General features: G+C 44.4%; 2 protein-coding genes across 2 annotated transcripts; both read left to right on the top strand.

Moving 5' to 3' along the window:
* Positions 1–112: 112 nt before the first annotated feature.
* Positions 113–4,981, top strand: icam5 (intercellular adhesion molecule 5). Its single transcript, XM_056407319.1, has 10 exons — positions 113–310; positions 1,292–1,561; positions 1,647–1,973; positions 2,083–2,382; positions 2,497–2,745; positions 2,886–3,212; positions 3,306–3,542; positions 3,636–3,857; positions 3,963–4,229; positions 4,379–4,981. The coding sequence occupies exons 1-10, from the start codon at positions 244–246 to the stop codon at positions 4,564–4,566; spliced, it is 2,454 nt and encodes an 817-aa protein (XP_056263294.1). The 5' UTR covers positions 113–243; the 3' UTR covers positions 4,567–4,981.
* A 499-nt stretch (positions 4,982–5,480) lies between these two features.
* trip10a (thyroid hormone receptor interactor 10a) lies at positions 5,481–21,994 on the top strand. Its single transcript, XM_056407618.1, is given in 16 exon segments — positions 5,481–5,749; positions 11,297–11,412; positions 11,880–11,936; positions 12,302–12,449; positions 14,083–14,145; positions 14,586–14,690; positions 14,800–14,928; positions 15,322–15,468; positions 15,575–15,763; positions 18,163–18,327; positions 19,278–19,387; positions 19,635–19,767; positions 19,916–20,004; positions 20,090–20,126; positions 20,129–20,222; positions 20,447–21,994. Coding segments are annotated over 16 exon segments (1,758 nt in total). The 5' UTR covers positions 5,481–5,725; the 3' UTR covers positions 20,599–21,994.
* The last annotated feature ends 1,913 nt before the right edge of the window (positions 21,995–23,907 follow it).

The raw sequence follows: 23,907 nt of genomic DNA, 5'->3' as shown, positions 1-23,907 counted from the left end.
CCACAGAGAGCTAACTGTGGTTTCAGTGAGTTTCGTTTGGCAGGCAGCTTCCTGTACACCAGGGCGTTGAATTTCCGCTTGGATACTTTCTTTTTATCACCCGGAGCACATGCCACTGTCAGCAGCAGGTCGTCACCATCAGGGCCAGCTCTGATCCAGGATTCATTTTCTCCAGGTACTGAAGCTGAACATCTTCTGGACCATCCTGAAACACACCTCTCTTCTTCAGCTCCTTCCTCCAACATGCTCACAGCTAGCATGTTGCCTCTCAGGGTGGTGGGTCTCCTCATGCTCCTGTCTTCCCTGTGTGGTGAGTGATACTCACACTGTGTGTGGGTCTTAAATGTAACACTTTGTTATGTGCTATGAAACAATGTTTAAAAACGGTGGTAGTTTCCCGCGTGCGTATTGGGTCAATAACTCCACGCCCTACTAGTGATGGTGACAAGTAATACAAAACCGAAATATGTGTACTAGTTACACACAAAAGTTTACCAAAGTACTTTAATTATTAACAGGCAGATACTTCAGTGCAATATTTCAAGTCAATCTCAAAAATACTGTGTTTCTATAACTTGTTAATTCCATGAGTTTAACCAATTGAAGTAATTATTTTATGTTGGTTAACAATTTTTTGTTGTTGGTGTAATTATATGTTAGAGAATAATGTATATCCTGTTGATGATGTGCTGTTAAGGATAATCTAAAGTCAAGAAAAATGTCAAATGTGATGTGTGTAGTAGCCTTTGACCTTCAAAAAATAAGAGAAACAGATTTTAAAAGTACAACTCCTTTACATGTAAGTAGAACTTTGATAAATGAAGCAACTGAGGGATTATATTGTTTGTGGTACAAGCTTCCTCTATAATGTGACAGTTGACTTGTGGGTGGAGTCCTCTTTGAAATAAAGAGTATTTGAACAGTTCAGCAGGTTAACTCGTCCTGGCAGCGTGGATGGTTTTCAGACAGTATATTGCCTATTTTACTATCCCACTGCTTTAAATTGCAAACTTTATCAGAATCTTGAAGCATTACTATCATATAATAATTCTTATTTGTTAATGTTTATTAAGACCAACGTATATCTCCATCATGGCATGTGTAACAAGTCAGTGTTGATATTTTTAATAAACAGGGAGGAAGTTTGTATGAATGCAGCGCTGTAATTTACGAGACAAAAAAACATGACTACTTGTTTGCTAGAATTCAGCCTTATTCTGCTCCTTGGCCTCCAGAGTGCAGCAAAGTCCACTTTTAAAGTCCAATAAAACATTTCCCATTGTCTATGCAGATGCAGACAGCAGCTGCCCAACTGAGCTCATCCTGGATCCCCCTGAGGTTCTGGCAGAATATGGAGGGTCAGTGATGGTCAACTGTACCAGTGAAGAAGACATTCATGAAGGGATGTACTGGAAGGTTGGAGACACAGACTCTCCAGTAGAATATGTCAACAGTGTGTCCCAGTCAGTGCCACTGTTAGACTGGAATGTAACGGCAGAGTGCAAAATAAAGCTGAATAATACAAACGAATGCAGCAAAGAACTTGAAATCACTTTATTCAGTAAGTTTAATTCAACATGTGTAATATATAATGGAAAAAACTTCCCAGAAAAAACAATAATCTATTTAAAATGTTGATTTGATAGAGAATCCAGAGACAGTCAACATGTTTCCTACAAAGCACGCAGCTGCGGTGGAAGGGAAACGGTACGAGCTGCAGTGTGACATCGACCAAGTTGCTCCCGTTCAACATCTGATCGTGAGGTGGTACAGAGACAACGACAACATCAAGACCGACTCTTACACACAACCAAACGCAACCAGAAGAATAGAAAGTGTGTCCTTCACTCTGGCGGCCAACTTCAGCCGAGGGGAAAACGGAGCTCGGTTTAGATGTGAGGCTCAGCTGGACTTTGGGCCACGTGGATCAGAACCGCCTGTTGTCTCAAACGTACACACCGTTTATGTGCACTGTGAGTAAACTCTGTTGTTTCCAGATAAACAGTATGACACCTTTATCAAGGTTGATCTCTGTGATGTCAATATCTGAATGAATGAAAAAGCATTTTTTCGCCTCTGCAGATGCGCCTGAGCTCAAGAACAACACAGAAGATGTCTCTGTGAATAAGGGTGATGACGTCACTCTGGACTGTGGAGCTGAGGGGTATCCTGCTCCTGCCTTTCATTGGTTACGTGATGGGGTGCATTTACTGGAGACCACCAATGATCTTAACATAACTCTGGCAACCAGCGCAATTTACAGCTGCATAGCTACCAATTATCTGGGAAACGTGACGAAGAAAATCCACGTACATTTGAAAAAAACAAACATAATGGAAGCCCCTGCAGCCATAACCACCCCTGGGCCATCAACACCAAGAAGTATGCTCCTTTATATAAGAATATGTGTAATGTGTATCACTAATATCTCTGTTTATCCTCATATTGCGCACCGAAATGAAGCTCTGATTGAATATGCCTACTTTTGAATGGCAGGTTGCACCCTGGTATTGACGCCTGCTAAAATCGCGGTGAGATTTGGAGATCCAGCCTCAGTTAACTGCAGCACATCAGACACACGGTTTTCAAAAATTGGCTGGGAGGCTATATCTGGGGGCGTGACGTCTACAGATACTGTGGTCACTTGGACAGTTGAACAAGTGAAGGACTGGGACACACAACCTTTGTGCTACATCGATGTGAACGATGACCCCTGTTCCATCACGCTGGACATCACTCTTTATCGTGAGTACAAGTACTCAACATGATATGCTGTCTGTAAGAGATGATTCTTTTGAATTCTTCCAAAGCAAAGTCAATATGGGAAATATTTATTGTCCAATTGCGATTGCAACTTTCTGGATATATGTTTGCTATATTTGCAGAGACTCCGGACAGCGTGTCCGTTTCTGCGTTGGATCAAGGGCCGATGGTGGAGGGCACAGAGTACCGGCTGAAATGTGACATCACCAATGTGGCTCCTGTGCAGAAGCTCAAACTGATGTGGTACCGCGGTGGGGAAACTGTCCACACACAGATGTTTAATGACACCAGAAGGAGCCCAGGAAATGTGTCCTCTACCTTGAGAGTCACACCTGCGAGAGATTACAATGGAGTCCTCTTCTCATGCGGGGCTGAGCTGCACCTCGGACTAAATGGATCAGAGCTCGTCCCTATTGTGACCTCATCTTCTTACATGGCTGTTGTGCACTGTGAGTTGTCCACTTAACTATTTATTCACGTCATTTTTTACACACCACACTAATATTACATTTTGATTTATATCTGCTGATGTTTAATTGTAGATAAACCCCTGGTCAAAACCTGCCCAGGCAGTTACACTGGAGTGGAGCACGAGTTCAGCATTGACAGCTTGTCCTGTGAAGCTGATGGGAACCCTCCACCCACAATGCAGTGGTACCACGAGGAAGAACTGATCAATGCATCGAAGCCCCTCACCAGGACTCAAGCAGGAGAGTACACAGCTGAACTTAGAAATAGCCTTGGCTCGAGCAACTTCTCTGTCCTTATCTCAATCGAATGTGAGTGAATCAGACCCGCTTGAGTGTAAACAAAGTTCATATTTAGTTTTTCGTTGTTCATTTTGAAAAGTATTTTGGATACAATGTTCACAGATGGCCCTTCATTTACCTGTGCTGCCCACCCTGAGGTCAAAGAGGACGATACTTTCCAGTGTGAAGCAGATGGAATTCCTAAGCCTGTCGTCACCTGGTCCAAGAGAGGAGAAGAGGTGGCTGCCCCGCAGCGCTGGACAAAGAATGATGGTGGACCATATTCACTGAAAGCCACCAACAAACATGGACAAGCCACTCACGAGTTACATGTTGATGTTTTGTGTAGGTTTTATATTTTCGGGAAACAGAGAAAGTGTCGACAGTGAATATGAGGGGATTTAGGATGATGCCATGTCTTCTGCTCAGTTGTCACCTGTCTCTCCACAGATGCCCCGGTGTTCAGTGGAAGTTACAGTCCGGAGGTGGATGTGATCTTGGGTAAGAACGTGACTTTTAACTGCAGTGCTGATGGCCACCCTGCCCCGGAGATCAAGTGGAGCTACAGTTCTGGAGTGAATGTGACGGAGACCACTAAGGGGCGCCAGAAGAGTATCAGTGTCACGCGAGCCACGTCGACCGACGCTGGCGATTACATCTGTGATGCCACGAATAAAGTTGGGGCTGTGAGAAGGACTGTCACACTGGTGGTGCAAGGTATCATTACCGACTATGTGCAGAACACTCGTGAACATATATACAGTAAAGTACTGATGGAGCCGTACATTAATAAACACAGACATGTATGGCACTGAGAAGGGACTTTAAATGCATGCCTTTCCTTCTTCTCCTTGTTTGTCTCACAGATCAGCCTAAACAAAAGGCATTGATGGCCATTTGGTGGCTGCTGATTGTACTGGCCATCCTCCTCATCCTCATCTTCATCATCTGTTGCTACCGCTGGAAGAAACAAGGACAATATACTTTTCTCACAGACAAAGCCAACAAGCATGGGTCAGATATCCCTTTGACTCCTCAGGCTAACGGGGTGTGAGTTTAGGACATAATGTCGATATAACTTGCTGAATCAATCAGCCTGGAGAATGAAAACTCGACCACATCGTTGATCTTCGTCCTGCACGACAAGAATGACATGTAAATATTGTACATGTTAACTTTGGTATGATACAGTTTTAGGTTTACATCAACAACAACTGATGTAAAAACAACTAATTAGGAGCAGCAGTTTTGCCAAGATGTGCAACTGATAAAGAAGATTTTTATTTGTATACTAGTCTAACCTAGCTTTTAGTGTATTTCTTAATACAGTTACAGCGTAGCCTGTGTTATTGTGTTGTATGTGTATATGGAAACTGTACAAATACTCATGTTTGCATTGTAGTCCTCTTGAAATGTTGGTCACATTTAAGTAACATCATTGTACAAATAATAAAGAGCACTTGACAGGGTGACTGCCATGAATTATTTCAGAAAGAGTATTGTAAAATTCATTATTTGGGATAATTAATTCAGTAAATAAAAAGGCAGTTTTAATAGCACGCGAAAACACAAAACATTTTTGATTGAAAAAGGAAAAGTGTATACACAGCGCTGTGCCATCAGTTTCTGATTTAATATAGAATATATAACATTTTGTTTATGATCCCACACTTATATTTGAGTGAATATTTATTAAAGGACTATTTTTAAAGGATCGTTTGAATTGATGCTAATTTAAAATATATATATTTTTAAATCTCACGTACCCCCATTTGAGACCCACTGAGTTAGAGCATCAGTTGTTGAAGCTCAAGGACCCTTTAAAAGTTAGATTAACTAAAAGCATCACGCCAAACGACACGAAGTGCCAGGATGCAGCGCGGTCCTCTGGGAAGTGTCGCCCGTGGCTCGGTGCACTGGCCCTTTAAGATTTAGGATTTGGGAGTGACGCGTTTATGAAAGCTCGTTTATCCCTCTTTCGTTCGCTATGAAAAATATTTGGACAAACTAGAATAACGACTTCCAGACTTATTTAACTTACTAAACATGATGCCGGTTTACCTCATTTGTTGAGGGAATCGACCCCGGACTGCGTCGTGGTTACGTATTATTTATCACCTCGGGATTGTACTCGCCAGGGCCGACCCACTGGAGAACTTCGGAGAAGTTCTTTGTATTCGGGACGGGCAGACAGCTCGGCCCACGAGCGGAACATGGACTGGGGCACAGAGCTTTGGGTGAGTCCGTCCTCTGGCTTTTGCTTTTGGTACTCGCAGTTGTCAAGCTGGGAACGGGGCGAGCTCTCAGCCCCAGAGTGCAGTGGGGTCGTCGGGTTAGCGCCAACCGACCTGCTGGGGAGCAACATGTCCCGAAGAAGTCAACGAAACGCTGCAAAACTGTGCTTGCGCGAGCGCGGTTCCATTTGCGGACAGCTTCTCTTCAGCTGAGTTGAGACAAAGAGTGAGAGGCTATAGCTGGAGCCCCCGACAGCGTGGAAAGAGAGACGGTTCGTCTTGTATCCACGTATGCACATGGATTTAGATGTGTGCCTTTTGTTTGGATTTTTAATTTTAGTAGTTTTTTTCACGGTGCTACTCTACATTGTTTTTAATATGATGGGCTCTCTGCAGTGCACGAAGCAAACATCTGCAGCGTTGCATTGTAAAGAGAAATAGTTTCTTTATGCCGATAGTTTCAGACACAAATCCCCTTCTGATAATTATATATATAAGTACTAAATTAAAAGTCCACTTTCTACATAGCATCACTTAGAGTCTGCGTGCACAGTGGCCACTCATGTTAACTATGCATTTTAATGGCAGGCTTAACCATGTGTGTCACCACGCTCTTTATTCTACACATGTGAGTGTCTGAGGTGGGCTGTACCCAGTGGGACGTCTCACTGTTTACAGTCTGGCACTCCTTGCTTCCATAGAAGTCCGATGCTGTCACTTTGCCTTGGCAACAAGCTTCACTGATGAAGAGCTTCGTGTGTCCACCTGATTGTTTATTCAACAAGCAGGGAGCTGATTTCTGGAGATCTTGATTTTTGGTGTGATTTTTTTTGCATTGAGTGCTCATAGATTCCTTAGGACCTGGCTTTTTATTGGTCTGACCGATATAAACACATCCTAGTGCTTCAGCTGGTCATTTTTAAAAGATGAGGGCTGTTTTCTAGGTCAAAACAAATCGGTGTGGGACAGTCGAGATTTTTTTTTAACCATAAACTGTGAGCCATTTCCTGCTAACGGTGACACTGTCCAGAATCTAAACAAACCCTGTTTATAATCCCACCATATAACACATCGCCTTGATGACTGTACCGTGGCAATGAAGCCTCACATTTGCAAACACTTCCCACAGAGAACCTGCATATGTAAAATGGAGCATTGCAACGATGGGAAGCTGTGACCTCATTCCAGAGTCTCCCCCTGGGCCTCTTCCCCTGTCCCTTCTCCATCCCACATGCTGCTGGTGCAACAGTCTAATTAGTTTTGCCCTACTTTGATTGAGTCAGAGAAACATCCGCACCCCAGTAATAATCAGAGCCTCTGTCTTGGTGTTGGAGGCGTTCCTGTTCATTGCGCTGCGTTGTTTCACTGCACAGTCTCCGGTCCCCTCTCATCTCAAATGCATCCGATGTGATCCAAAGGTTTTTGTATGGTAGGTTTAGTGAGCTGTGTCCTCGCCTGTCTGGTTTGACAAAGCCCTGCAGGCATAATTGTGTTCATGTTTGGTGGGAGAGTCATGACTTGGGTCAGCTCAATGGCATCTGTCCCCTGATTGTCGTTAATCCAAAGGCTATTTTAAGGCTCACGTTTGCAAAGGGCAAGATCGGTGGAGAAGCATTAGTCGTGGTGGTGAATGCTGCCAGCCCGGTCCTGAGAAATCACAGGTCTGGTCGAGCGAGAACCCGAATAATTTGAAGACCGGGTGACTCAGGTCTGAAACATCCACCCGAGCCGTGTAAGTCGGTGACTTTCAGGTTGACTCCTTTTGAAGTGATGCCAGCTTTCTGTCTGGTTTTACTGGAAAGATTAGACGATGGAGTGTAAAGGACATCTAGGATGCTATTCAAAATGTCTAAATCATATATACACAGACAGAATGGAGTAATACTATAATGGGATGTTCACCAGAAACACAACATTTGCTGTTTTAATTCAAAGCATGAGCGTTAGAAAGCGGTCCGGAGTTTCCTTGACGATCTGTTTTTGATTTATAATAAAAATGTTTTCAGTACGAACCCCGTCTATTGGGAGCGATAAAGATAATTTTCGCTCTGGTTTCAGATGGTTCTAAATGGCAGCAGATGTTGCAGCCACTGGTGTTTGGCGAGACAATGATTATGTCCTTGAAAGATGTGTGTGTCTTTAAGACGGGTTAATGAGGGTGGCTTTTCTCTAATGGGAGCACGCTCTTGTTTTGAGTTCCGCAGTCAGAGTTCATTGACTGAGATTATCATTTGCTACTTTTTCTGACATTTCTAAAAGAGCACATAGTTCTGAGTTTATCCGAGGCTCATTCTGCTCCAGAAATGCTGCACCAACAAACGCATGTCCCACGTCTAGAAGGAACAGTCGGCATACCAGAGACTACAGACATTGTCAGTCGTCGATTTAACCCTCCTGTTGCCTTTGGGTCAATTTGACCCCATTCAATGTTTAACCCTCCTGTTACCTTTATATTTACTGACATATTTTACCCTCGGGGTCAATTTGACCCCAGCAATTAAAACCTCCAGAAAATTATTAGAATTAATATTGTTTTCCAAGTTTAAGTGTGAGGTACTTTATGTTTGTTTGTTGACTACCTAAATAGCCCTTTAAATATATAAAAAAGTTGATATTTCTTATATGTTTGACAGTGAAAAACAGCCTGGGGTCAAATTGACCCCAAGGAACACCGACATTAAACATTGAATGGGGTCAAATTGACCCGAAAGGTAACAGGAGGGTTAAGCGATTCGATGGTTGAATCGACAGATCTGTACAACTGGATGCCTACACACACAACATCATAAAGCACCGCGATAACATTTTGTGTTTGCTCATAAGTTTCTTGGAAATAAGTAATTCATCGTGAGAATTAAACAGTATCTCGATATGTGTTGTGTTTCATGGATGAACTGTTTGTTGTTGTGTCTCTTCAGCTGTGTTATCAGTTGCTGCTCACGTCAGTTTCTTGATTTATGTTTCACAAACGTTCTGTTGGGGTGACGTGTTCGATAAGTAACCGGTACACTGATGTGTAGCTGGATATGATGGTTTGATCACACACAAATAGAACAAACCCTTTTATTTTGGTACGTGTAGCTACAGCTACATTCACTCAGCGACTCATTGTTATCCAGTCAGATTTAAGAAAATTGCTTTTTTAAATATTGGAATTAGAAGAATAGGAAAATAATTAAGTATAATGTGTTGTTTCTTCTTTGGTGTGAAACTCTATGCAAATTACAGATTTTTTTGGGCATCACACAGGGACACACCTGCAGAATATTACTGCTAACGAGGTATGGGTACCTCATCATGAGCATGAAAGGATAGCAAACCATTACATCACAGTGGGATGTTTTATCTTAATACAGAAGTTGTTTACCAACACATTCTCATTCCAACTTGTCACATACTGACGCTTTATCAGCGTCTGTATGTCAGGAGCGTTGGTATTTGACGCACTGGCAATGGAAATCTGTTACACCTGAATGTAAGTTCAATCAACTTGTTGCCAGGTGTGCATTGTGCAGCTGTGTTATCACCTCAATGTGACCCAGTATTGGCAGATACTCCCAGAGGGATCCCTTGAAGTGGGAGACAACCCACTGGTTTAACAATGTCAGACGTCCCCATCAATCTCCACAGTAGTTGTTGACACTTTTTGAACACCCGGCAAAAAATATAGGTCATATTTATGCAAAAGGGGCATATCAAGAGTGCAGTATCTATCTTTTTATCCTGCTATTAAAGCCGTTCCATAAGATGATGCATAACGCCTCTTAGCCATGCAGATAAGTAGCCATAATCGATCATTTATAAACATTCAGATGTTTCAGATCTTTAAAACAAGTTTATATTGGTGAGATTAAACATCTGGATTTTAAAAAATGGTTAAAGAATACATCCCTCATGTCTGTACGTTATTTATTTTTAAATGGTGTCTGGTAAATTGAACTGAACTCCAAGGTCACATGATATTCTGACCTGTAGCCCTCCAACGCTTTCACGTTCCTCCCCAGTGCTGTGCTGTTCAGCCTTGGCCACTATTTTAATGTTATTTTAAACTTTCTTTCATATTCATCATTTAACGCATGTGTTTATGTTGTTCTGGATAACTGTGACATGACATTTCCACACCGCCCACCCCGTGTAGATAATTGCAGCCTTGTTGATGTGGTGAGGTTGGACTGGATGCAGACGACTCCAGTTCGTTGAAATGATAAATCCGTCTTTTCAAACAAAGCAGTGCCCTAACACACTGCCATTTGGTTCTGTTACTAGTATTCTTTTCTCACAAATTATATAACTTTCCACAGCTAAGAAGAACACCTCTAGTTGTAAGTTGTCTCTATTGACTCTCATTACTTCTGCTCCATTATAAATGACTCCGAATCGAACCCCTAACGCGGCCTATTGGTGAGATGTTATTCTTGTGATGGATTACCTCTGTCTTAACCTTTCTCTGTGTTCTGTGATTCAGCGAGATGCAGTCTCATTCATTTGGGTTTGGCCTCTTTTGTTTTACCAGAGGGGCAGGAAGGGTTTTGAAAAACAGGGCCCAACATGTAAGGAATCCTCTTTCAACATCACCCCCTGCAAAGAAAGCTTCGGGGTGTTGTGTCGAGTGAGAGCGGATTGGTGACGATATCATCTCTCACACATTACAGACTTGTCAGAACTTGAAGGTGTCGTAAAGTGCTTTGCCCAAGAAGGAACCAAAGAGGATGAGAAACGCAGTCAACCTCCCTCCATACTTTATAATCTGAAAAGGAAGAGTCAGGGAATTCAGTTTCACTGTGCAGGAGGGATTTATACGTTGAAACCAGCCATGAAGTGTGTAAAATAGCTCCATGAACTCTGGAAAGCTCATTTGATGTAATTCATAATTGTTTGTTTTTGTTTGTTTGTGTATTTTATTCAGTCAATCAAATCAAATACAATACAATATTATTCTATATAATATACAAAAGAGAAAGACTGAAAAGGTATAGGTAGAAGCAAAAAAATGCTTCTAAATTCCTATCCTAAATTGAAATAAAAATAAATTAGAAAATTAATATAAAATAAAGAAAAGAAAAATATATATTTATATATACTACCACATACATCTTCCATATAAATACGTTTTTAATCACATTTATAACTCAAGAATTGTTTTATGAATAATTCCCTTGAAAACCAAAAGGGAGTATAATGCTCACAGGACATGCATCAGAACAGCCCCTCGTTGTTCCTGCTCCGCCTTGTGACCGCGTGTCCTCCATCTGTCCTCTCTCTTTTAAACATGGACACCCTGTCATTTTAAATCCAGGAAGACATTTAGAGATCATTACCAGGATTTATGTGCATGCGTGGAGAGAGTTTGTGGAATCCAACATGTGGGAACAAACGCCAGTGTGTTTATGACTTCCATTGCAGTTACATTTAGATGACCTTAAACTCTCCACCGCAGCGACGTCCCCCTTATTACCCCGAAGTTAACGCACGTTCCACATCCTGAACCGGCAAGAGTGTCGGCTCTGTGTCGTTTCCTTATTTGTCTCGTCTTTGCTCTTGGTTCTCCAGGACCAGTATGACATCATCGAGAAGCACACGCAGTCTGGCCTGGAGCTGGTGGAGAAGTATGTGAAATTTGTGAAGGAGAGGACGGAGATTGAGCAAAACTACGCCAAACAACTGAGGTAGGCATCGCCGCTGCCGCTGTTCCGCTCGCGGCCCTCAAATGATTTGTGTGTGTGTGTGTGTGTGTGTGTGTGTGTGCGCATGGAAGCATGTTGAAAGGCTGCTTATGAAATGTTTGTGGGGTCTTGTGACTACTTTGGTACAGAATCCGACTTGTCTCTGAAACACTGGCCTCATTCTCCGGCTGCGTCTCTCGGTTGTCTCCCAGCGCTCCGGCCCACATCTGCTGTGGTGCTGAGCTTTGCTGGAGAGGAGAGGAAGTGGTCAGAGAGAGAGCGCGAGAGAGAGAGCGCGAGAGAGAGAGCGCGAGAGAGAGAGAGAGAGATAATTTTTTATTTTTTATATTCAACTGTATAACACAGCCGGTGTTATATCGTTTATTTCAGTGAGCGTTCTTCAATCCACCTTTTCCCAGAAGTAAAGTATTTGTTTTCCCATTCCTCTGATGCACTTTCACTGTCCACAGGAACCTTTCAAAGAAATATAATCTGAAACGAAGCGGCAAAGATGAACCAGATTGCAGGTGAGCCGTCGCAAAGCAGGTCTTCACCTCTTTTTGAGGTTTTTCTTTTTTCTTCAAGGAATTACATTTAGCTGTGAAACAATGTCAGCTAGACATGTGCTGACTAGGTCAATTGTGATTTACACCCGGGCCATTATAATCTACAACTAGTGTAATGTTTTAAAGTGTTAGCAATGGCCGTGTCGTCAGTGTCACTCATGCTGCAGTGTGGGCTGCTGTCGGAGACATTTGAAATGCCCCGAGATGGAAGTCATTAGCTTCTCATTATGACTTGGCTCACTGCCGACTTCTCTTTGAGCCGGTGTTTGTCTCATTTTTTCACTTCTCCACCCTTTCCTCTCCTCTCTCCTCCACTTGAATGGTAGGTTTTCCAGCTACCAGTCTTTTCTGGAAGTGCTGAACGAGATGAACGACTACGCGGGGCAGCGAGAGCTGATTGCCGAGAACATGATGATGAACATTTGCATCGACCTCACCAAGTACCTGCAAGAGCTCAAGCAGGAACGAAAGATGGTGAGTCGACGAGGAGTGCACCGGTCTGCTTGAAGTCCGTCTTTGCAGCTGCGAGTATACCAAATACATTGTATTATGTTGCCACAGGTAACTTAGGGACTAAATATTTAGTTTACCTTTTTTTTCACCACGGCCCTGTTTTTTTACCCCTTAAATACACCTTCATCTTCAGCTCGTCTACTCGGTTGTGATTGGGTTTTGGGACATTGTTGCTTTGCTTTGATGCAGTGATTTAATTTCATTAAATATATTAGTGCTATTTACAATGATTTAATAATTGATTAATCTGTCGATTATTGTAAGTATATATAGTAAAAATATAAATGCCATTTCAATATTCCAGGGAGCCCAATGTGACTATTTCTCATAACCCAATAATATTCAATGTAAACCCAAGAATAAATGCACCAGTCATTCTGTGTTTTGGCCTTATTACAGAAAAGACAAAGTTTCCTCATAAGTTGTTTACATGGCTAATGAAAAGGAATATTCCACTTATATTCACATGCACATGCAGTCGTGCATATTCCGATTAGCCGGAAATGCCGCCATCACACCATTCTTGGCTTTGTTTCACAGGGGTCGGTGCCAAAACATGTCTTTTTTTTCCATCATCAAAATATGTTAAATGTCAAAGTTTTCCACAGGTGACGGACTTGTTTGACTGTGCAGCCTCCTTCCTTCTTTCAACCACCTTCTGAAAAAGCTCATATTTGCAAATCCAAAAACGTCCTTTCTTAAATCCTTCCCAATGCAAAAAAGTCGGCGTGTTTCTCCTTCCAACCAGAAATGTGGGCTTTTTTCATCGGCACCTCTACTTCAGCTCTACAAAGTATGGCCAAGATAGTTTATGTACAACACACAGAGCTGTAAACAGGAAAGAGGTCGCGTGTCACAAAAGGCCGTTCCAAAAATCATTGAGCTGTGTTAAAGAGACATAACCCAATTAATCGAAAAATGTTCTACTCTGGAATAATAATTCTGAATATCTAAAATGGAACATTATGTTGAACCATATCAAATTCAGAATATTGTCACATTCAGAACAATCGTGGAAATGAAGCGCTCTGGTAGCTCACCTGAGAGCGACAGGTCCGAGTGCGACCATTTAAATGTTATGTGAATTATCAAAGTAGTTCCATCTTAAGTATCTGTTGATTTCTGACTAATTCTGATTATTTGATCAGTCAGCGCAACTCTTGAGTTTATTTACTGTTACCTGTCTGCAGCACCATGTTCAGCAGGCAGGCTGAGAGAAGGCCTTGAGACTTTCAGCAGGGGTCTGCAGCTGAGGAGGAGTGTACTGTGAAGGGTGGGAGGAGAATAGAGGGCGACTTAAAGGAGGAGAGGAGAGCTCACTGCCGGGGCAGCAAGAAAGCCTTTCTTGGTGTCTCCAGATGGCTCTCACTGCAGCCGTCTGCAGGCTCTCACTGCAGCCGTCTGCAGGCTCTCACCACTGACGTGATGTCTCAGCGCGGACACACTGGTGTTCGTTTCCTCGTCTGCTATGTTGTGCTGCCTCAGTAGGTCATTGTTTATTCAGTGTGTGCCTCTGCACTTGGCTGTCTCTCTCTCCGTCATCTGACCCGCCCCCCCCCTTCTGACTCGGCCTTTCTTTTATGACTGTCTGCAGTATCTGATGGAGGCCAAGAGGGCCCAGCAGAGTTTGGAGAGCACCTACAAGCAGCTTGACGGTGTAAGTCTTGACCCAGAATTTTAAAAACATTTCCTAAAATACATTTTTCCTGCAGAGTCCATCATTGCTAATGTTTCACGGTCAAGTTTTTTTCTTTTCTGCGATAAACAAAGCTGTGAGATATATTTTTAGAGTCCCCTCTGCTCCGTTATGAAAGACAGGACAAATTGTAGGCAAATGGCTGCACCCTGAATGTGGCTGGTCAAGTGTCTATATTTGTCTATAGTGAAAACAGACGGAATGGAAAGCAGTTCCCTATTTTAGACGCCTTTCATCAATCCAAGATTTGACGATTTTATGATTGGAGATGTTCTCTCCCTTGTAACCGTTTCTGTATAAATAAAATTGCTTTGCCCCTCATCATGCAGCCACTGGCCTGATTGAAGTGACCATGGTCTTTCTCCGTTTCTCTCTATCTCTCTCTACTTCCTCCACACTAGAGTAAAAAGCGCTTTGAAAGGGAATGGAGAGAGTCAGAGCGCACGGCACAGTACGCCGAGAAGACCGATCAAGACATCAACGCCACGAAGGCGGATGTTGAAAAAGTAACAGGGGGGGGGGAAATCAAACTGTCACTTTTAAGGACTGTTTAGCATCCAGACGAGTCGGATCAGAGCCACCTGGTTGACCTGTTGTCTGTCCGTGTGATTCCAGGCCAAGCAGCAAGCGCAGATGAGATCACACCTAGCCGAGGAGTGTAAGAACGACTACGCCGCTCAGCTCCAGAAGTACAACAAGGAGCAGAACCAGTTCTATTTTAATGACATGCCACTCATTTTCAATGTAAGTGGGTTACATTTGATGTGTTCGCCGAACATGTGTTTGAGTTGTTAACATATGGGACGGTAATAACTGCTATTAGTCTGCTAAAACACAGATGAACTGATTCTTTTTTCGGGACGTAAAAACTTGAAATGACGTGGAAGATGAGCTTTTAGCCATTTTATGCTGACATTTCGATCTTAAGATTTCTGAACAAGTGCACTCACATATTGACTCAAAACTAGCGAAGAACTCCTTTTTTAGTTATATAGATTCAGGAAGTTTCACCGATTCACATTTGCTTCCATCGGAGCATTAAGAAATATATTTTTAGAATCATAACTTACTAAACATCTCTCTTGATATTGAGAGGCATATTGCAATATGGACCATGTTTTGTGGGTTTCTCACCAGAAATTGCAGGATCTGGATGAGAGGCGAGTTCGGAAGTTGGCGCAAGGCTACATCTTGTTCTCCGACACAGAGAAGCATGTGATGCCCATCATCGGCAAGTGCCTGGAGGGCATCACGAAGGCCGGCAATAATGTCAATGAGAGAAATGTGAGTTGGTCCCAAAACAAAATGCTAAATTATTTAGGGTTTTTTTGTGCAACAATTTGTTTGAATAACTCTTGAATGCTCTTTTCCACAATTGCGTCTCATGCAGGACTCCATGGTTGTAATAGAGCAGAACAAGTCAGGCTTTGAGCGTCCTGGAGATGTGGAGTTTGAGGACTACAGTAAGGGCGTCAACCGAGCCTCTTCTGACAGCAGCCTGGGCACGCCCAAAGGCCCCATGGAGCTTCTGGGAAGGAACAGGAACAAAAACTTTTGGCTTTTCAGCAAAAAGAGTAAGGTAGGACATTCCACATCAGGCTGATGTAGTAGAGTCGTTTCTTTTTTGTGTTGTGGTAATTGTGCAATGAATGCGCCGGAAAACGACTCCGTCAATGATCAACGATGGCAGATTTGAAAATCCGCAGGTGGGCAGTCAGTCAGATTAGTGGATTACTCCTCGCTCGTCAATGTGTAGGAAGGAGCCAGGAAATCCCTCATGATGGAGCTGTGGTGGTGCCACACACACACACACACACACACACACACACACACACACACACACACACACACACACACACAACCGTCTCATCTAAGGCGAAGAATAATGATGCATGAACCTCTTTTTCATTATATTACACGTGAACTCACACCACCTCTAGTACCGGACCTTTGCATGAGTCTGTCCCTGACTGTGAGTGACCCCCCCCCCCCCCCCCCCTACACTCCCTCCCTCCTTCTGCAGCATGGTTCCCAATAGGTCAACGGGAAGGCAGCATTCTGCTGTGCTCGTGCTTTCATCAACACGGGGCACAAACAACATTGCTCTTTCCTCTACAGGCATCCACAAACACACTGCTTCCATTATACTGGCCAGAAGAAGCTTGCATTATGCCGCTCCTCACAATCCGATTTCTGCAACAACAATCGGGAATGACACCAGGTCTGCCAGGTCGCAAAGAAATTGGATCAGGTCCAACCACACGCATGCGTGCCATTGATCTTCGGCGTTTTTGTATTTAGTCTCGAGAATCTATTTGGGTCAAGAGAGCTTCACTTCTTCGCAAATCATGGATCTCATCTTAAAGGAGCACTCTTTCTGGGGTCCAAAATTGAGCTGGCGATAGCTGACTCCCCCAGCCCCCTCCCCTCCTCCTGCATCGGCACTAAATGACCCCCCCCCCCTTTCTTCCCTGCAGTGTTTGCTTTTTCAGCGCCTCGCTTCTCTCTGCATGTCTTTTCTCGGCTGTGCTCTGCGCTCTTCTCGCTGTGTGTGTGTGTGTGTGTGGGTGTGGCACACTGCTCTGTGTCACCAGTCACGCTCTCCCAATCAGGCCGGTAGAGCGGTCTGAATGGGAGGCTGCTCATTGGCTAGAGTGAGCTCGTGGCCCCTCCACATTCCCACTCGTAGCTGCTCTCCTGTACTTAGACCGCCATAACTCTCAAGAAAAGTAGCGCGTCGCCAGTAGATGTTCACATAATGATAGTGCTGTCCTCCCAGCCCTCAGCATTTACACAAGGGACCTTGTTATAGGGCTGTTTTAGACATTCACGATTGAAGACTATAAAACATCAGCCTCCTGTGTCATTTGGCTAATGGGTCCCACCCCCACCTTTCCACGGAGGCACGCTGTTCAGGTATAACTGCAGCTTACCGTCGGCATGTTTTCAACTAAACTCCTTTCGATGAGGTCATACTTGGCAGTCTTCAAGCTCAGAACAATGTCGATGCACAAATTACATGACAATTTAGCAGCTGTTTTTAACAACTGCTCTGATTTTATGAGTTTGTATTGTATCCACGTAGATGGCCTCACATGACAGCATAGTGAGAGCTGTGAACATGCACAGAATCCTACTGATTCTATTGGCTTAAAAAATGTTTATTCTTTATAAAATGGGTCATATTATCTTATTTTCAAAGTATTGTCTGGATTTTCAATGTGGACCCAAGAACGCTACGAACATTATTATTATTATTATTATGAACGTGCACATTATTATTATCACGCTGCTGTGATTTTTGAAATTTCCCCACTGTGGGACAAATAAAGGAATATCATATCATATCATATATCATTAGAACATAGCAAATGCATGTTTAGATAAACACAGTTTCATCTAATCCCAGTTAGGGTAATTTGACAGTAATAACGATTTGGTTAATATTCTAAATGCATGTGATGGCTTTTGTTCCTTTGCAGTGTCACCATGTCTCTATAGTGAGGCTAGGGAGTAAACTATCTGGACGCTCATAGTATTTTACCCGTCATGGGTTGAATAAAACTATGTAAATAATTTCACATTTCCTTTTAGCACTTTAAATGTGTCCGCCCCAGTTCCTCTCATCCTGGCTCCAGTCTGACTGCAGGTGTTGGGCTGCTGTGGGAGCTGTGGTTGGTTGCTTGCTGTCCGGCTTTGGTTTATGGTTTTATTTTGTATTTTTTTAAATCCGTGTGTTGATGAGAGCCAAAGAGACGTCGGCTCTCTGAGCTAGTGCGCTGGGTTTACTCCTGTTGTCGTCTTCCTGGCTTTGTGCTGTGCTTTTAAATTGTTGATGTTGTCTTTTTCTTTCCCTTATCACCTTGTTGTTTTTGTCTTCCCCCTCTCCCTTTTATTTCTCCCCCCCCCCACATCCTGTACACCGCCTGCATACCTCATGCTTGGGTGCTGGTACTCCGGGTCTTGCCCCCACCCCAGCTCTCTCCCTCCACACTCCCACCTTTCTCGTCACCCCCTGCTCCTTCGCCCGCTAACGGACCCCCTTCCCCCAAGTTTGGCCGGGACCCCCTGTCGTACTGTTTGAAGGAGATCAATAGGACAGTCAAACCCAGAATCTCGTCCTTCCGGACGCTCAGGAGATCGGTGAGTTATGAGAGGAGGAGTTATTGGGCTTTCAGGGAACCTCCACCCATCAGGGCTCCCACATCATCCTGTGCCCCCCCCCCCCCCTCTCTCTTTGCAAGAATGTCTGAATCCCTTTTAACATGTAGCATAGATCTTTCATATGGTCCTTGTGTTATTCTAAATCTTGTTGACATGTTGTAAACATTAAAGAACATATTTTTAGTGTGGACAAGTAAGAACCACATCTAAAGATATGTTCTATACACCGTACCGTATATGTGCCGTTTCTCTTCCCCCCCAGAAGTTTACTCCAGAGAAGATCACGGTATGGACAACAACACTAGTGCGGGGGTCTCAGCTGTGTGACACACACACACACACATGCATGGCCACCTCTCCATTACAACAGCTCATGTCATTGTTGTAATCTTCTACTCTCAAAACTCCAGAAACTGCAGTAGTTTCTGTGTAGAAAGGACTGAATATGTAGTCCACAGTCATGTTCTGTTGAGGTTGTGTTGAAGAGGTGGCCACCTGGTGGTGGAGTAATGGAGGAACGCTTGGGAGCATAAGGGGACCCCCATTTTGAAGTGGCCTTAAATGTCTCTACACTTTCCCGGGTTATGTTTTCCATCCAAGATTTCATGTCTTGAACTTGTAGTTCATCTGCCAATATTATATTCCGAGTGTTATATCATCTAGTTTGCCCCTGGGTGGTGTTTTGGGGTTCAGCTCACTGTTGTCCATGAGCTGGCTTTACATTCAGGAGCCTTCCAAACGTGTTACTCTGAGATTTGACAATATATTTGTTGCCACTTCGTCGTTGCCCCGTGAGCTGAACTCCAAATCGCAGGTTTTGTGTTCCTCCCTCTATGTTTGTTGTTTCCCATGGTTACTGTCGGGTATGAAACGCTCCAGCGTGAGGCTCGGTTTGGTGTTAACGCGCCTCATCGTGTGACCTCTCGCAGCCCACGGTGACGGAGGACTTCGCCCATCTTCCTCCAGAGCAGCGCCGGAAGAGGTTACAACTAAAACTGGACGAAATCTGCCGAGAGCTGCAAAAGGAAGTAGATCAGAGGTGCGTGAGTTAGTGTATGTCGTGTGTGTGTGTGTGTGTGTGGGTTTCCTTCTGTGTATTAAGACCCATCTCTGTTAGAACTCCTCTGGTGAAGAGTGTGGATAATAATATTCATGCCGTGCACATCAGTGTGTATAACTCCGGGGTGTTTGAATTGTTTACCCTGAGCTCTGCAGGGAACCAATTTCTACTGAAAGTCAAACCCCCCTTCCCTCTTCCCTTGTTGTGCTCTCTCTCCTCTCTTCAGTGAGGCCCTGGGGAAAATGAAAGATGTTTATGAGAAAAATCCTCAAATGGGAGACCCTGCTAGTCTCGCGTCCCAAATCAGCCAGACGTCGCAGAACATCGAGCGGCTCAGCGGGGAGCTCAACAAGTACGAGGTAATCCGGACCTCTGTTGTTTATTCATGTCATCATTTACCATCATGATGGGAGCCCTCTGTAGCATTTTGACCACACTGATCATTAAACGCATCACACACAAAAAATAGCATTTCATATCTGTCCTCCCCTTTTCTCTCCCGCGTAGACGTGGCTGTCGGAGGCAGGAGGCCGAGGGGAGTCTTTGCGCTATAAAAGTCACTCGTTCGACAACAACGGCGCTCACGATGCACTCAGGTAACACCGAGTCCTGCTCGTGGACCGGTGGGTTTGCCACAGTGATGTATCGTCCGCTCTGGAAACGTGTGTTTCTCCTCTCCAGCCCTGACGGCGCTCACTCCGATGAAGGCACTCCTGATCCTCCCAGGCCATCTACGCAGAGTTCGACGATGACTTTGAGGACGAGGAACTAACCGTTCCTATTGGGAAATGCACAGCCATGTACAGCTTCCCAGGTATGTCCCAGGCTGCTTCAGCACACGAGGACGTGTGGGTGTCCTTTATTAAAATGTCTTGTCTGCTATTACTTTTGAAAGTAGTTGCCTTTGTGAATGCACGTGTTTTTCAAAAGGATCGTAGCTCGCCTTCCGATCAGTAAATATCAGAATCCGAAAAGTAGTGTTGTATACATCGACAAATTCAGGACTATTTGCGAGCATGTGGTTCGTCTGTCTTCCAGGTGCCAGTGAAGGGACCATCTCTATGCAGGAGGGGGAGGAGCTTGCCGTGGTGGAGGAGGACAAAGGGGACGGCTGGACCCGTGTGCGGCGGACCAATGGGGATGAAGGCTACATACCGTCGTCTTATGTCACCATCAACCTGAGCAAATGACCGACCGATGAGGATCAAGAGAAGAAGAAATGGTCACGTCACCAGACTGTATGCCGTTCTTCCCATGAGACCGATCATAAAGAAGCCACAGCACTACGGGCAGGACCACTGGTGTGTGTGTGTGTGTGTGTGGAACGAGATCCAAATAAGGTGCTTTGACTTTATGAGAGAGGCGCCCCACATGGGCGGAGGAACGGCGCCGGCAGTGTTTTCCTCACGGCTAACGTTACATTTTTGTAATCCCAGTTGCCACCTCAACCACAAAGTTATTTTACTTTTGGATATCACGTCACAACTGTTTTTTAAAAATGTTGGTTTAACAATGTTGCGTGGACCTCGGGCCCCATCGCGGTACGAGTGTCCGCCTCGTCCCGCAGGCTGATGAGGCTTCAGCTTCTAAATGTGAGAGGGACACGAAGAGGAGGAGGAGGAGGAAGATGAGTGCTGCTGCCATCTTTACACTGATGGTTCATACCAGTAAAGGAGGGAGTTCCCGTACTTGTTTACCTTTTTTTTATTTCGTTGAAAGCGGACCTTCAGTTCTCATTCGCTCCCGCGTACCGCCTTCTAGCTTCACTGGTGCTTGTGAAGTTGTGCGGCGCCGTCACTCGGCTCAAGAGTCGGATGAGTCCCGAGGGGACGAGTGAGGTTTTAGGGGGAGAATTCTTCACTTTTGGGTTTTAGCAATTTGTGAGACGACACGCGTCGACGGTTCTCCCGTCGTAGTAAATCACACACAACTGTATAAACACTCACGTTCAGACAATCACAGACATATTGAAGCCCATTTTAAATCAACTACAGTTACAGGCCTATAGCTGTTTTTTTCCCCTCATAGTTACGACTCTAAAATTGTACTTAAAAATAATTTATTACAAATATATGTTCTATGAATACAAATTTTTGAAGTTGTATTTTGTATTCAGGATGTTCTCACGTTGCCCCCCCCCCCCCCCCCCCCCTTTGCACACTTAGTGGACAGGTCACAAAAGGGAGTAAATAATGCACACATAAAATGTGCTACATTAAGACTTGTATTTATGTCATAAATAATATATATTTTAGCTACCACAACACCACTTTTGTCTTATTCGCTTTTTTTAACCATTTAATTAAAGATTGTTTTACGTCGAGAGAGAACTAAAAGTCTCTATGTTGCTAATGTTTTGTTTGAATTCACTTCAAATCTTCTCGAGGTCGAGCCACGGCCTGTTTTTTTCTGTTGTTAGTCGAAAAGCAAATAACGGCTCGTGTCCTTGGTGCCTTTCTGGATAAAAGCATAGTGTATATACCATTTCCATAAGACATTTTGTTTTCTTCATACATGTGAAGTGCATTTCAAAGTTAGGAGCGGTTATGTCATTTCTGGACTTGAAAAATAAATATTTGAATCAAACATCGCGTCTGCTGGTCCTGTAAAATATGTACAATTTTGAGGTCAAGTGGAGGCACTCGTTCTAGATATTAAAGGGCAACAGTTTTACACACACATACACAGTGAAATGAGAGTGAAATAAGGGCACAGGAAGAACACACTTGTTACAAATAAAACATACACACTAAAAACAACACAATATTTACAGTAAGTGTGTGTGTGTGTGTGTGTGTGTGTGCCTTGTGTGGGGTAAGGTGTGGTGGTGTGTGGTCCTGGTGAGGTCGGGTTGATGGCCTGAGATGGGCCTCTTGAAAACTCCAAGAAACTCTCTCTCAGCGTGACTACGGGCGCCTGCCTGACCGGCGCCTCAGCTGCTCGCAGGTTCTGTTCCTGTGGTGATCTGTTCTGTGATCCCTTCAGCTCTGGTTCTGCACCTCTGGTGTGTCCTGTACACTCTGTGGGGGGGTGAGGGTGCTAGTTCTCAGTTGGACACTTTCTCACTACTCTCTGCAGAGCCTTCCTGGCCAGACATAGCTGCTAAACCAGGCTGTGATGCTTCCCGTCAGGACTCCTTCCTCACTCCCCTGTAAGGATAGAGCTCTCTCCTCTGGCTCACTTCCTCCTCAGCCTCTGGGTGTAGAGGCGCTGCTCTGCCTTCTCTCACCATGTGTGTCTGTGTTTGATGACATGTGAGTGGTGGTCCAGGTGGACCCCCTCCCATTTCCTCTCACTCCCTCTCCACAGTAGTCCCGTCCCCTCATGGTCTGTCATTCCTCTGTTGTTGTACCCTTCCCAAAGTCCAATCAGTCTTTTGGATTAGCATGACAGATCTCTGGCAGGCTGTTGTCCTGGCACCAGATGACAGATCAGCAACTTCACTCCGTAGCCTCTGTCAATTGCCACCACCCCACCACCACTGTGTGTGTCATGATGAAACTTGATGATGGTGTTGTTGAACCTACAGTGTGGTCATGTGTACAGGAGTATGGGGGGGGGGACGCAACCCTGGGGGGATCCTGTGTTCAGGGTAGGATTTGGTTGGTGTGTTCCTGACCACCTGACCACTGGTGGCCTGGCGGAAGTCCAGGATCCAAGCACACAGGGGTGTTCAGTCCCAGCTCAATCAGCTTGCTGCCAGTCCTCTGGAGGACTATGGTGTTGAGCTGAACTAAGTCTCCACAGTAGTTCCTCTGGCCCCCCCTGGCTGAGGGAGAGTGTGGTGTGTGGTGTGCAGTACCTGGGAGACAGCATCATCTGTGGATCTGTTTGGGCGATGAGGTGGCAAAAGGTCCATGGAAGGAGGGAAGGAGGAAGCGCAGATGTAGTCCTCAGCCTCTCAGCATTTCATGACCACCGACCACCGGCCACTGGATGTTCATGCATCACATGCTGAGAAGCATTCTTGGGCTTGGGACAAGGGACTCTCTCTGATCTGCGGGGGGGGCGGGGACCAGCCAGGGAGAGGTTGAATATTGTGGTGAACACTGGAGCTAGCTGGTTAGCACAGGTCTTCAGTACTCGCCCAGATATGCCATCTGGACCATTCTAGAGTTTGAATCCATTTTCTGCTCAACAGCACAGTTTAGTCTTTACCCGTGAACATGCACCACGTTCTACTGAAGCGTGAAACTGGAACTTGAATGTGTGGTTTCCGCAGTGATGACTGTGGCTGTGGCTGTAAGAGGAAATGAGTGCGTCAGTGGGTGGAAGGAGGGTTTGAGGTTTTGCAGGTCGAATAAGGTTTCTGGTAAATTCTCCGTATTCACTGTTTTATATTGAATATCTGTATTTTCCAAACAACCTCTGCGACATCAGATATTTGATGCATTCCTGTCTTCTTTCTAGTCTCATTACACAATCGTGCATGTTCACGAAGGCTGACTCATTCGCTGTGTTTTCTTTTAAAAGGTTTTCCCTCCATACAGACTTTAGAT

The sequence above is a fragment of the Pseudoliparis swirei genome, chromosome 23 (assembly GCF_029220125.1).
Source record: "Pseudoliparis swirei isolate HS2019 ecotype Mariana Trench chromosome 23, NWPU_hadal_v1, whole genome shotgun sequence".
Taxonomy (NCBI): domain Eukaryota; kingdom Metazoa; phylum Chordata; class Actinopteri; order Perciformes; family Liparidae; genus Pseudoliparis; species Pseudoliparis swirei.
Note: the sequence above shows the minus strand (reverse complement) of the source record. Positions and strands in the feature narration are given on the sequence as shown.